Genomic DNA, 14,192 nt, shown 5'->3' with positions numbered 1-14,192 from the left:
GGATTAGCATTTCTGATAATTCAGAAATCAGGCACGTCTTACATTTAATCTAAGGAAAGGAGGGTATGCTCCAAGTCCCTTGATTAATTATTGCAATAAAAATTAAGCGCTAAACCCACAAGGGTCATACAGCACTATCCTTTGATTAATTATCATTATTATGGGGAGGACTGATCCCCCTCCCTCTTGCTACCCAATACCTCTGCACCCTTCCCTGCCCTGCTGCACTATATGACCCTTGTAGGTTTAGTGCTTCTTTTTTATTATAATAATAATATGGGGAGATCTAAACTCATAGGGATTATACAGCTGTTCTTAGATTAAGAATATTTTACCAGCATGAAGGACTTGGGATATCATTATGTGGTGAAAGGAATAAGCTCATTTTTTGTTTCATCTGTGCATGTTGCTGATTGGTTGTAGATCTACGTCCACGTGCGGGGGGCTCTGAACATAGATCTACTTTTTTTTTACATGCTTTCAAATGGGGAAAATAAAGGTCGGAGCGCTACGCACGTGAACGTAGATCTACGTTCGGACAGTAAGGATTAATACAACAATTTGCACATTACTAAATCTAGTCTTACAATTTGATTTTAAGAGTGATCTGAAGCTAATTCATTAAACTTCCAAAATAAAGTACAATTCATTAGTTATTCATAGCTTACTTTGTATCTTTCACAGAAACGTGGGTAATAATAAACAAAAACACCTAAGTACTATTTATTAACATGACAGAGCTAATTTATATATATATATATATATGCATAAATTTTCACATTCACTTCTTTGAAGGTTTAAACACTGCATAAGCAATAAGGAGCCCCACAACTGCATATGTTGCCTTTGCCACCTGAAAAAAAAATTTAAGTAACCTTAGAACATTTCAATTTTAACCAATGTTGAACCAGTATATCCTCATGATCGAGTGAATACCACTGTCAAATGTACAGGGGGTTATACATATTTAGCAAAAGAAGAAATATGTCAAAAGAAAATGTGAATCCTCTACTAACTTACATTAGCTCTTCCAGCCAATGTGGTTCCATTAAAGTAGCGAGACAAACCCTTGAACTGGGAACTGTCTACACCTGAATCACCGGCCATTTTTAATCTGAAAAATTAATAAATCATATTGTAGTAAGATGTTTGTTATGCAGCACATACACTACCATTATGGTTAAGCAATGAACATTATGCTGGCTAAAAAAAAAAAAAAAATGATGATTTAGCCAGCAGTTGCTCTGGTCAGCTGAAACACTGAAGACCTGTGCAGCCTTGCAGTAAGTTTATTTAGGTACAGGTACACACAAATACAAACCATACCCCAGCCGGGATTGAACCCGCGGTCAGAGAGTCTCAAAACTCCAGCCCGTAGCGTTAGCCACTAGACCAGCTAGCCGCGAGTTCAATCCCGGCCGGGGTATGGTTTGTTTGCAATCGTGTCATTACGATTTTGTGAGACACAAATACAATTATCACACATAGTTTAATGTGTAAATTACTCACCAAGATAACCAAAAAGAAAGTGGAAATCAAGGACCCAATGGAAACAAGTCACTGACTTTTAAGGGGGAGTTAAAATAAGATTAAGATAGGGTTATCCTAGGCAACTTACACTATGTATGATAACTGTACTTGTGTACCTGTGCCCAAGTAAACTTGCCTGGTAGGCAACACTCACTTTACACACTGAGTGTCCATAGTTCAATCTCCAACAAGGGTGGAAACATTGGGCGTTTCTTTACACCAGTTGTCCTGTTCACCTAGCAAGCAAGTAGGTACCTGGGTGTTAGTCTACTGGTGTGGGTTACATCCTGGGGGACAAAATTTAAGGACCCTAGATCAGTGGAAATAAGGCAAGACAGTCCTCAATGACGCACTGAATTTCTTGGGTTATCCTGGGTAGATAAACCTCTGGGGTTAAAAATACAAACAAAATCTTATCTCTTACTTATTTTCATTGGGGTCCTTGATTTTCCATTGTGTGGTTGAATTTTAGGCTGGACAGGTTTATGAGTGGGTGCGAGTTTGACCTGTCTAAAATGTGGGGGGAGGGGATGGAAGGCATACAGGTTTAATTCAGGGAAGTGGAGCACAGACCCAACTCCCTAGATCATGATTATAATAAAAAATAAAGCGCTAAACTCACTAGGGTCAGAGTCCCTAGATCAAGAGCCCCTCACCAGCATCATGGAACCTCCCTCCTCGAGGGGGGAAAAAATTTATAATTGTGCCACATAATTATTTAAACCTCATATGTGTTACTGCCCATTATAAATAATATTTTAATTGAGAAATAAATATTTCAGATATTGTATACAGAAAATTGAACGTTATAGAAGAAACAAGTCTGCCGCTTGTATAAAGACACTATTTTAGATACGAAGAAAAAGAAATAAAGACTAATTTTAATATGTGCAAGATCCTTCATTATGAATCATATACATATGGTAAATATTGTGTTTTATTGTGACACTAGAGCAATATAAGTGGTTAATAATGTCTACCTTGTGAGTGTCGAGGTGATCAGCTGTGGAGGATAATACTAAGATGAAAGAAGCTCTCTTATTGGTTCAGCCTCACCAAGCTTACCCATGGTGACCAATCACTGAGCACCTTACATAATGTGTAGGAGTCTACCGGTGCCCTTTCTACGTGGTTCTTAATTTTAATAAATATTCAAAATTAATTATTATTTTAAAGGTAAGTTTTTTTTTGTTCATTATAATATTTACAAGTATTTATTTTCTTAAATGTATTAATCAGTTATGTGTGAGAACCACGAGGTAAACTCGTAAGAGTCATAATATCTCCTGGTAGCAATGAAAGGCAAACAGATTCGATCCAAGGAAGAGCATGGAGTCTTCAGTTTGTCGAGTCAAAAGCCCTTCATTGACATCAAGGCATCTAAGTTCAAAGCTCAGTGGCCAGAACAATTTGACTCACAAGGGAAAGGTCACGGGTTCGATCCTCGGGCGAGGATCCTCCCTTCCCTCTCATTCCTCTTCCTACTTCCTCATTTTAACATTCTTTAATATCATAGTTGTTGTATTAATTGTTTGATGTGCCAACACTTGCGAATTTCTCTCCCTCCTCCTCCGTTTTACTGAAGTTCATATACACAGTATTATTACCATGGTCTACTGCCTTAAATACCTTAGCGAAAAAAAATTAGTACACTCGTAAAAAATCATGAGATTTATTGTTCATTTTTGCCTGAAATGCCTAGTCATGCTAGGCATGATAGTGGCCCACATTGTAATCAGTATTTTATATGTAAATCACACATTGTAACCAATATTTCATAATATGTAAACCCCACATTGTAATCTTTACAGAGAAATAAACATTTGTATTTGTATTTTGTAACTTATGACTTTCAATGTGGCTTGGAACAGCCTCAGCAATTATTGATTGCTTTAGTTTTCTCACAATGGAGGTTAGGCTAGCTGGTCTATAATTCGGAGCTAACGACCTGTCTCCTGCTTTGTAGATATCACATTTGCCATTTTCCACTTATCCGGCACTATGCCAGTTTATATCTTGATAAAACCATCTAATGGTTTGCTAAGTTCCTCCTTACATTCTTTTAAAACTCTTGTGAAAAGTTCATCAGGAACCAGGGATTTGTTTGGTTTTAATCTATTTGTCTGAGGTCTATGTTAATGGTGACTTCATCGTGCATAACTTATTTCCATCCTGATGAATATAAAAACTATTTCTAGAATTTCATTAGTATTTTCCTGTATAAAACTGAGAGGAAATAAGTGTTGAAGATTGTACACATTTCCTGGCCACTGACGATGAGTTGATCCGAGTAGTTTTTAAGTGGGCCTATATTCTGCCTAATCTGACTCCTATATAATTGAAAGAATCATTTTAGGTTGGTCTTCGTTGCCTGGGCAGCCTAGTGTCAAAAGCTCTCGCAAATGTCCAGGTTAAATTCCCGGCGAGGGTAGAAACATTGGGCGTGTTTCTTTACACTGGTTGTCTATGTTCCCTATCAGAAAATGGGTACCTGGGTGTTAGTCGACTGGTGTGGGTCGCATCCTGGGACAAAACTGACCTAATTTGCCCGAAATGCTCAGCATAACAAGTGGCTTTCTATATTAAAGGACCCCAATGGAAATAAGTCACTCTGTCTGACTTTTTTGGGTTATCCTAGGTTCTCTACACATATGCTGTTATGTATGATAATTCTATGTAACTGTATTTGTGTATACTTGAATAAACTTACTTACTTATAGTAGTATGTCATTGATGTCAGGTAGATCTGTATAACTTGTACATGTACTTGTAGAAATAAAGATATTATTATATTATATATTGGCAGCCATCACCACCTACCTGACTTGTCAGGTCACACCAGTTAACCCCACCCAGATAATATCTCAGCCCACGCCAGTGATTCTTAAAACTCACAGACTCACCTTGTTGCAAAGGTTTGCAACAAGGTTAGTTCCAGAGCTCACGGGAATATCCTACGAAGAAAGGTTGAGGGAAATCGGCCTGACGACACTGGAGGACAGGAGGGTCAGGGGAGACATGATAATGACATACAAAATACTGCATGGAATAGACAAGGTGGAGAGAGACAGGATGTTCCAGAGAGGGGACACAGAAAGAAGAGGTCACAATTGGAAGATGAAAACTCAGATGATTCACAGGGATGTTAGGAAGTGGAATAGTCTAGCAAGTGATGTAGTGGAGGCAGGAACCATACATAGCTTTAAGACGAGGTATGATAAAGCTCATGGAGCAGGGAGAGGACCTAGCAATGATCAGTGAAGAAGCGGGGCCAGGAGCTGTGTCTCGACCCCTGCAACCACAATTAGGTGAGTACTTGTTCACTTGTCAATGAATGGGATGGCAAGTTCTTCGCAGTGCCTGTCCGACCAGCAGTTTACACCATTTGCCTTAGACATCCATTCATTGCTCACTCCTTCCTCCCCCCTCTCTTCCTCCCACTCTTCTTATCCTCCTCCTCTCCCTCCCACTCTCCTTATCCTCCTCCTCTTCTTCCCACTCTCCTTATCCTCCTCCTCTTCCTCCCACTCTCCTTATCTTCTTCCTTCTTGTCCTCTTCCTCCCACTCCCCTTATCCTCCTCCCTCTGCTCTTCCTCCCACTCTCGTCCTCCTCCTCTTCTTCCGCCCACTCCCCCTCCCCCTCCCAACCCCCACCACTTCCCCTCCCAGCGAATTGTTTACCAACAATAAATCTCGACGCTGATTGGCCGAGAGAGTCAGTGTTGCCAGGTGAGGCGGCGCTGTGATTGGCGGAGAGCATCAGTGTTACCAGAGGCAGCTGTCTGCCAGATCAGCTGATGCCAGTAAACATGTCACATCTTCAGTACCTGGACGAGCTGGTCAAAGAATATTTGTTGTTTCGAGGCTTCAGCCACACAGTGAGGTCACTTGACAATGAACTGAAGATTGATAAAGACAAGGGCTTTCGGGTGAGTGGCTGCGCACTAATAAATCACCTTGTTTCCTTTTTTTTTTTTTTTACTAATTGGTTTGTGTGCAATTTGCAAGTTACATTGCCGAGCAAGTATGGAACCTCAGAGGTGCAAGGGTGAATTTGTTACTGAGACACAGAAACAGGTTTATGACATTTTGTTAAGAAAATGTTTCGTCCAGGGACATTATCGGAGCTCAAGACCCAGGTGAGTGAAACGTTTTCTCAAAATGCCATAAACCACCTTATTAACATGTCAATATGTTCCACCATTGATATAGGGAGGCGGAAACCAATATTAGTTACTGTGTGATTCTTAAGAGTTTAGCATTTCTCCAATGGAAATAAGTCACTTTGACTTTTTTGGGTTATCCTAGTTTCTCTACACATATGCTGCTATGTATGATAATCTATGTAAATGTATTTGTGTATACCTGAATAAACTTACTTATTCCATGACTGTTATTATGTTATGTTTGTTTTCATTACATAGAGAATTGAGAGAAATGGTATAAAATGCTGACAAGATGGTAAAAGAGGCACAAATGTAGTATAGTATAGAATCTTGAGAAAAATTTACACTGTAATTAAACGTTTAATGTATGTTTGCAGGTAGATCGTTTGGTTGACCAGGTGCTGAGTAGCATTCAAACGTATGATTTAATAGGACTTCGGGAATTATGGGCACACCTAGACAGAAGATTTTTCGCTCGTCTTCCTCATACACTGCTGCCATGTATGTTATAAAATATTGAATAATTTACACTAGTGCACCACTCATGGCAAATATTTTCCTTGTTAAATGTCTTGATCACTACAGATGTGTCTTCTACCTACATATGTACCTTGAACACCTCATGTGCCAATGTATAGGATTATAAACATTTAGTATGTCAGTTGCATCTTATGCTGCTATCTTATTCAATTGCTGTATCCCTGTTGTAATCTAACTCACTTTTAAGCACATGTAAAAAATATTGCTTCTAAATTGTCACACAAAACTTGAATTACATGTTGGAAGAAGGGGGATAAAGAAGGTTTTGGGAGCTTGGGGCTTAGACATCCAACAGGCTGGTGTGAGATCATTAGCTGTGAGTGACTTGTTGTGCTGTTGGAGTATAACTATGGTAACTTACAGTATATGAAGGAATTCAGGAAAACTAGTTAGCCAGACTTGAGTCTGGCGATGTTGCAGTTTGGAAGGCTATCTAAACTGATGTCAGCATGCTTCTGGCAAGAGTGATTGAATAAGTGACGGTGAAAATATTTCTTCTTTTCAAGTCACCTTGGTGGGAGGTGGCCATTGTTTTAAAAGAATCCTGTACCAGTTTTAATCTACCCAAAATGCTTCACATAACAAGGGGCTTTTCCTAGAATGTACTGTACCAAAAAATGTAATCCCAGAACTGAATCAACACCCTGTAGTTCTTGCAAATAAAATTTCACTTTGAATTTAACTAATGCTTCTTTATACAACAAAACTACTTCTATGTAGGTAATCAAACTAAGCAGGAAACAATAAAATAAGTTTTCTTTGGTTTTAATTAACTTTTCTGTTTTTATTTTTTATAAAAATAACTCGTCTTAAAATGTTACAGGTGTGCGAAAATTAGAAACAAGTATCCTACGGCTCTATGTCATCAATACTATCCAGACCACTAAACCGGACAAATTAATAGAGTTTTTTGAAAAGATGGCAGCAGACTTACAGAGCCAATCTGAATGGAGGGAATGGTTCAGTAAGTTGTTTTTATTATGTCATAAGTAGTTTTATGGCCTATGTTATAACAGGAAAGAAATGTCATACGAGTTACAGAACATCACATTATAACTGTAAGTATGTGAAACACTGGAGGCTTGATCCTTCTGGGGATTGATCCCTTAACTCACAGACAAAAGCTGTGAGTGTCACCATCCAGTAGTAGCAAGTACATATATGATAACTAATGATAAATATATGTATTATATAATGTATAAAGTCATAAAAATGAGATTATTTATAACTGAGAATTTGTAATTTGTTCTATTAAATATTGTACCCTTCAAGGTTGCCTTGATGCTGGTGAGGGACTCTTCATTCAAGGAATTGGAGTCACCCTCCCCTTCCATGGATCAAATCTGATTACCTCCTATTTCCCAAGTACTATTATGACCATGAGTTTGGGAGAGTGTGTAAAGGTAGAAAGTTGAAAGTAAACATAGAAAACAGTAACATGATGAGGGTATCAAATGATTTAGATAAAGAAAAATTGGAAACCAAATTGGAGAGGAGGAGTATGGAACAAGTGAATGTTTTCAGATATTTGGGAGTTGATGTGTCAGTGGATGGATGTTTGAAGGATGAGGTTAACCAAAGAATTAATGAAGGAAAAAAGGTGAGTGGTGCATTGAGGTATATGTGGAGACAAAAAACATTATCTATGGAGGCAAGGAAGGGAATGTATGAAAATATAGTGGTACCAACACTCTTATATGGGTGTGAAGCTTGGGTTGTAAATGCTGCAGCGAGGAGGCAGTTCGAGGCGGTGGAGATGTCCTGTCAAAGGGCAATGTGTGGTGTAAATATTATGCAGAGAATTCAGAGTGTGGAAATTAGGAGAAGGTGTGGAGTTAATAAAAGTATTAGTCAGAGGGCTGAAGAGGGGTTGTTGAGGTGGTTTGGTCATTTAGAGAGAATGGATCAAAGTAGAATGACATGGAGAGCGTATAAATCTGTAGGGGAAGGAAGACAGGGTAGGGGTCATCCTCGAAAAGGTTGGAGGGAGGGGGTAAAGGAGGTTTTGTGGGTGAGGGGCTTGGACTTCCAGCAAGCGTGCGTGAGCGTGTTAGATAGGAGTGAATGGAGACGAATGGTACTTGGGACCTGACGATCTGTTGGAGTGTGAGCAGGGTAATATTTAGTGAAGGGATTCAGGGAAACCGGTTATTTTCATATAGTCGGACTTGAGTCCTGGAAATGGGAAGTACAATGCCTGCACTTTAAAGGAGGGGTTTGGGATATTGGCAGTTTGGAGGGATATGTTGTGTATCTTTATATGTGTATGCTTCTAGACTGTTGTATTCTGAGCACTTCTGCAAAAACAGTGATAATGTGCGAGTGTGGTGAAAGTGTTGAATGATGATGAAAGTATTTTCTTTTTGGGGATTTTCTTTCTTTTTTGGGTCACCCTGCCTCGGTGGGAGACGGCTGACTTGTTGAAAAAAAAAAAAAAAAAAAAAAAAAATATATATATAAATTTGACAATGTGCAATGCTTGGAAACTTCTCTCAGGATATATTTTGCTTACCAGGAACTTTTTTCAGTTCAGTACAGAGTGAGGAAGAACTGGGTAAATATAGAAGAGAAGGACAGGTATAATGTAAGCAAGTCCTGTAGAGTATAGTGGTTCCACCAGACAATTATTTATATTTTAGCAACCCGGGATCAGTTTAGCTTAAACTCTTGAAATGCTGCAACTGCTGGTGCTGTGTGCAGTTGTATTGGCTGAATGTTGCAACTCCTGGTGTTGTGTATAACTTTGTTAGCCAAACTGATAGCTGCTGACTCAAGGCAGCAACGTCTGTGTAAATTTTTGCATTTGTCAATGTGTCTGACCTCATTCCAGTTCCTTATATGGCTGTGGCTTTTTCTGTGTATTGTGCATGCATTATTGACATGACCGGAGGTCTGAAAGAGGATTTAGAGAGGCGGAAATATTTTGTTTTTTGGTAATTTCCTAAGGAAGGGCAGGGGCCCCCCATAGTCTGTTTTATGGGTTTTTACCATGTTTGCTTCAGTTATTGAGACAGCCTAACTCATGACTAATCATTCATGGTTATATTTTATTTATCCGAGAAATAGGGTAAAACTTAGATTTTTTTGGATGATGATGGAATCAAAATGGAGGGTAAGTGTTATATAAGAGAGGCCTGGCAATGTGATTAATGAACTGAAATACCCACATTGTTTATTTTGGACTGTTTTTAAATTTAATTTTTGGGGGCTTTGTGTAATATTAGCTAAATTACAGACTTTTGTGTACAGTATGTGGCAATTCTGATAGTTGAATTGGTGGTTTCTTGTGCTTATTGGATGGAATAGAAGGCATACTAGCAAAATAGCTAGAAATTGAATCGATCTAAATTGGCAGACTATGCATAAATTATGTATAGGCCACCAATTTTCCATCTGTGTAATTCCATAATTTTTCCATCAAATTTTGCAATCCTGAATTAAATTACCTTTAGTTCTTTTGCTATTGCAGTTCTGCCATATTTGAAAGGAGTGGAAGAAAACCCCGCATTTGCTATGTACTTCACAAGACAGTGGCAGGACACACTCCTGGTATCTCTACACAATTTCCTTGCTGTTGTCTTCCAGGTAGGACAAGGCTTATTATGATTGGCTAACTTTTCCTATTTCATTAAATAAATAAGTAAAATATCAGCATTTTTACAGGAATTGAGAACTTTTTTTTTCCCTTCTTGGATATTTAAGCTTGTGAATTTAATTCAAGGTATTGATGACCAAGAAGAATAAACATGTACATATTAGAACTGGCCATAGCTCACGGGTGTAAAGTATTGATTAGTGAGCATGTTAGATAGGAGTCAAGGAGTGAATGGAGACGAATGGTATTTGGGACCTGACGAGCTGTTGGAGTGTGAGCAGGGTAATATTTAGTGAAAGGATTCAGGGAAACTGGTTATTTTTATATGGATTTGAGTCCTGGAAATGGGAAGTACAATGCCTGCACTTTAAAGGAGGGGTTTGGGATATTGGCAGTTTGGAGGGATATGTTGTGTATCTTTACACGTATATGCTTCTAAATTGTTGTATTCTGAGCACCTCTGCAAAAACAGTGATTATGTGTTAGTGAGGTGAAAGTGTTGAATGATGATGAAAGTATTTTCTTTTTGGGGATTTTCTTTTTTTTTTGGGTCACCCTGCCCCGATGGGAGATGGCCGACTTGTTAAAAAAAAAAATTAATAATCGGATAGGCAGAATACATAACATGATACAGTGGAATAAAAAATAATAGGAATAAATAAGTGATGTGATGCAGGTTAATGATAGTAAATTAAAAAATAATGGGCAGAATTATGAGAAAGACAAGGGATACAGGGTGTACTTAATAAGATATCTACAATATGTAATAATATGATAGTAACACCAAGGTAATAAGTTGGTAGACAGCAATTGCCCAGGCAGGTATGTACTACCATCCTGCCAAGTGAGTGTAAAACAAAAGCCTGTGATTGTTTTACATGATGGTAGGGTTGCTGGTTTATTTTATTTTATTTTTTTATTTATTTTTTTTTGTCTCATAAACATGCAAGGTTTCAGGTACGTCTTGCTACTTCTACTTACACTTAGGTCACACTACACATACATTTACAAGCATATACTATATACACACCCCTCTGGGTTTTCTTCTATTTTTCTTACTAGTTCTTGTCCTTGTTTATTTCCTTTTATTTCCATGGGGAAGTGGAACAGAATTCTTCCTCCGTAAGCCATGCGTGTTGTAAGAGGCGACTGAAATGCTGGGAGTATAGGACTAGTAACCCCTTCTGTATACATTACTGAAGTTAAAAAGAGAAACTTTAGTTTTTCTTTTTGGGCCACCCTGCTTCGGCAGGATATGGCTGTTTTGTTGAAAGAAAGATGATGATAGTAACAAAAAGAAATTTGTTTTAGTGAAGTAAAATGAATTTCATGATTGGGCTGTTTAGGCACAGTATTTGTTTTAGCTTTGATTTATGATAATTCATTAACCCTTAAACTGTCCAAACGTAGATCTACGTTCACGTGTGTAGTGCTCCGACCTTGATATTCCCCATTTGAAAGCATGTAAAAAAAAACGTAGATCTACGTTCGGAGCCCTCCCGCACGTGGACGTAGATCTACGTTTGGACAGTTTAAGGGTTAAATATGTTCAAAATTTTAGTTGAGCATCCAGCAAGCTTATGTGAATGTGGTAATGTATATGTTATTGTTACACTTTTTATGGGTAAATGTTTATCTGCTCATACATGTCTAAATTTATATGTATATTTTTGTGGTTCGCTGGTACAATGGAAATTTACCTAAGAAATTTTTAGTACACACCCTTAACACTAAGTGAGGTGCGTATAGTCAATTCTGACATCTTCTATAAATACTAAAAGCTTTTTATATCTCAACAGAGTATTGAATTACCAACGTTAGCCAGCTACCGTGAAGAAGCATCCAAGATTGCAAAACTTCAGGAAGAGAATGAGCTTTTGCGAGCACGTCTAGCAGCTCTCACTACTTGTGACCAGCCAACCTTGGAGCACCTGAGTGTACCAGACCCACCACCTCCTCCACATCTTATGGATGACTTTTATAATATTGCCCAGTAAGTGAAATTGTATGGTATTCAAAGGATATATATATATTTCTTTAATTCTCAGTTAGACATTATCTTCAAATAATTTGGACACAAATATTCATCATTTTTGGCTGGGTAAATTTGATATTGTAATATGCTAGTTAATCAATCTCTTATTAGCTTTTAATTTCTCTTATCACTGAGAAGTAACATCCTAAATGTAGTGAACTACTAATGGAGTCTCTGGAGATTACTCACATTTTACCAGTGGTCAAAATCTGAAAATTTACCATTAACCCACATTTTGATCCATCCTGATTTATTTTAAACTCATGACCTGAATTTCTTTGACAACATAATATCCTTTTTATATATACAGATTCAAGTACTTACTTTATAGGTTCTGTAAGACTCGTCATTTATGTCCTCAGCATTGATGCTTATTTAAAAGCATTTCAGCATATGTGTCTAGGGCAACTAGATACTGTAGCTCTATTTTCTCTATGTTCTGAACATATGACTGTCATCTTTCGAATATCCTTGAAGTTCACCAACATGCTTTTTTTTGTATGTGGATTTAGATGTTGAGTTGCACAAAAAAGGAGCCTTTAGAGTGTATGTTCAAGAATTGGGAAAGGGTGTCTGTCAGTAATGCATCTGTAAGAGGCCTGTCCAGGTAGTGAATGTAAAACTGTTCCACCTACTGTCAGCATGTAGTGTGAGGCATCAATAAACACTGGCTATTTTACCTACTTCTTCTTCACCTAGACAATCATACAGAGCACATTACATGATACAGCAAGTTTTAGGTTGATATAAGTGGGTTTTGAATAATTTTATAGTTATTTTGCATAACTTTCACAGATAATAGTAATAAAAACTAATAATGCATTTGAAATATTACATGAATGAGAAGAAACAAAGATATGTACATTGATAGGTGTATACTGTAACTCTTAGTGTACCAGGTATATACCAAGAGTTTACCTTAATCACTGTTTAGAGGTTATAAAATTCTGGACATGTGATGAACAGGCACTCTGCAGCTTTAATGATCACTGCATAGAGATAGGTTTTAAATTTAATGAACCAACCAATGAGAAGTGAGCAATAAACTAATTTTAATTATTAACAGGGAAGCTCCATCATCTGATAGCCAGCTGAAATCTTTAAAAACAATCCTCTTTGGACTTGGAGGTGGCCTTCCAACATCACCAATCCTTGGTCGAAAAGGAGTAGGTGGTGGTGGTGTCTCAATGATCCCTCAGCCCAGCCCTTCCACGAGTCAGGCACCATCAACTAGTAATCAAGTCAGTTTTCATTAACTTGTTATATTTATGGGGAAGTGGTAAATTCATGTGGGTTATACAGAGTTCAGAGAGTAGAAGGTAAACAGGTTTCATCCAAGGAAGGAAAGAATAGCATTAATTCCTGGAAACTAGAGGTATTCACCAGCATCAAAGGCCTTCCCTTCCCTTTAAGGATTAAACCTGAAACAGATTACCTAATTCAATTATTTTATGGCAGTGAAAATAAATCATTGTTTAAACATAGTTTTACATAATTGTTATTTCTGCTTGGCATTCTGTCTACAGTATAGGCCTATGGCCCACATTAATTATTCTACCTCTAAAGAACCATAAATTAAGCTACTAGAATACACATATGTGGTAGTTATGTAGGTTTGTTACTGTGAAACAGAATATTCTTGTACTGTACAGGTTTTCACATTATTTGATCCTGATACAACCTGAATCAGGTTAGATAATCAAAAAGTTGGATAATGAATTAATTAAATTCACTGTTTGCTTTCCAGGAGATTCATATGAAGTTAGCACTCCCTCTCTCCTGATAAATGTTATAATAATAATCTCTATGGAGAAGTGGAACAGAATTCTTCCTCTGTAAGCCATGCATGTCATAAGAGGTGACTAAAATGCTGGGAGCAAAGGGCTAGTAACCCCTTCTCCTATGTATATTACTAAATTTAAAAAGAGGAAATTTCATTTTTCTTTTTGAGCCACCCTGCCTCGGTATGATACAGCCAGTTTGTTGAAAGAATAATAATAATAATAACAAGAGGGACATCTAAACTGTCATATCTGAGCGCCTCTGCAAAGACAGTGATTATGTATGAATGATGGTGAAAGTGTTGAACGATGATGAAAGTTTTTTCTTTCTTTTTGAGTTTTTCTTTTTGGGTCACCCTGCCTCAGTGGAAAATGGCCAACATGTAAAAAAAAAAATTAGTAATAATAATAATATTAATAATACAGGCACCATCCGACTTACGACCAAGCTTGGTTCCGACTAACCGGTCGTAAGTCAAAATGGACGTATGTCGAACCTTACTACTGAATATCAACATCACACTTTTGTAATGATTTTATTTTA

General features: G+C 37.6%; 1 protein-coding gene and 1 long non-coding RNA gene across 4 annotated transcripts in view; one reads left to right on the top strand and one right to left on the bottom strand.

Moving 5' to 3' along the window:
• Positions 1-709: 709 nt before the first annotated feature.
• Positions 710-2,657, bottom strand: LOC128703440 (uncharacterized). Its single transcript, XR_008409257.2, has 3 exons — positions 2,511-2,657; positions 1,021-1,114; positions 710-853 (listed from the first exon to the last, which is right to left on the bottom strand). It is a non-coding gene; the product is annotated as an uncharacterized lncRNA (long non-coding RNA).
• Positions 2,658-5,275: 2,618 nt separating this feature from the next.
• The window catches only part of LOC128701604 (WD repeat-containing protein 91), a 43,143-nt gene continuing 34,226 nt past the window's right edge, over positions 5,276-14,192 (top strand). Inside the window, exons 1-6 of one of the 3 annotated variants that reach the window (XM_053795399.2) lie at positions 5,277-5,460; positions 6,075-6,198; positions 7,061-7,201; positions 9,707-9,822; positions 11,632-11,825; positions 12,934-13,108. In XM_053795399.2, the coding sequence (XP_053651374.1) occupies positions 5,329-5,460; positions 6,075-6,198; positions 7,061-7,201; positions 9,707-9,822; positions 11,632-11,825; positions 12,934-13,108 (882 nt within the window). In that variant the 5' untranslated portion in view covers positions 5,277-5,328. Of the gene's footprint in view, positions 5,461-5,544; positions 5,671-6,074; positions 6,199-7,060; positions 7,202-9,706; positions 9,823-11,631; positions 11,826-12,933; positions 13,109-14,192 lie in introns of those variants that run through there. The other 2 variants (XM_053795406.2, XM_053795415.2) reach the window with 2 other exon arrangements.

Source organism: Cherax quadricarinatus, chromosome 37 (genome assembly GCF_038502225.1).
Source record: "Cherax quadricarinatus isolate ZL_2023a chromosome 37, ASM3850222v1, whole genome shotgun sequence".
Lineage (NCBI taxonomy): Eukaryota > Metazoa > Arthropoda > Malacostraca > Decapoda > Parastacidae > Cherax > Cherax quadricarinatus.
The sequence above is the reverse complement of the archived record's forward strand: the minus strand, read 5'-3'. Positions and strand labels throughout refer to the sequence as shown.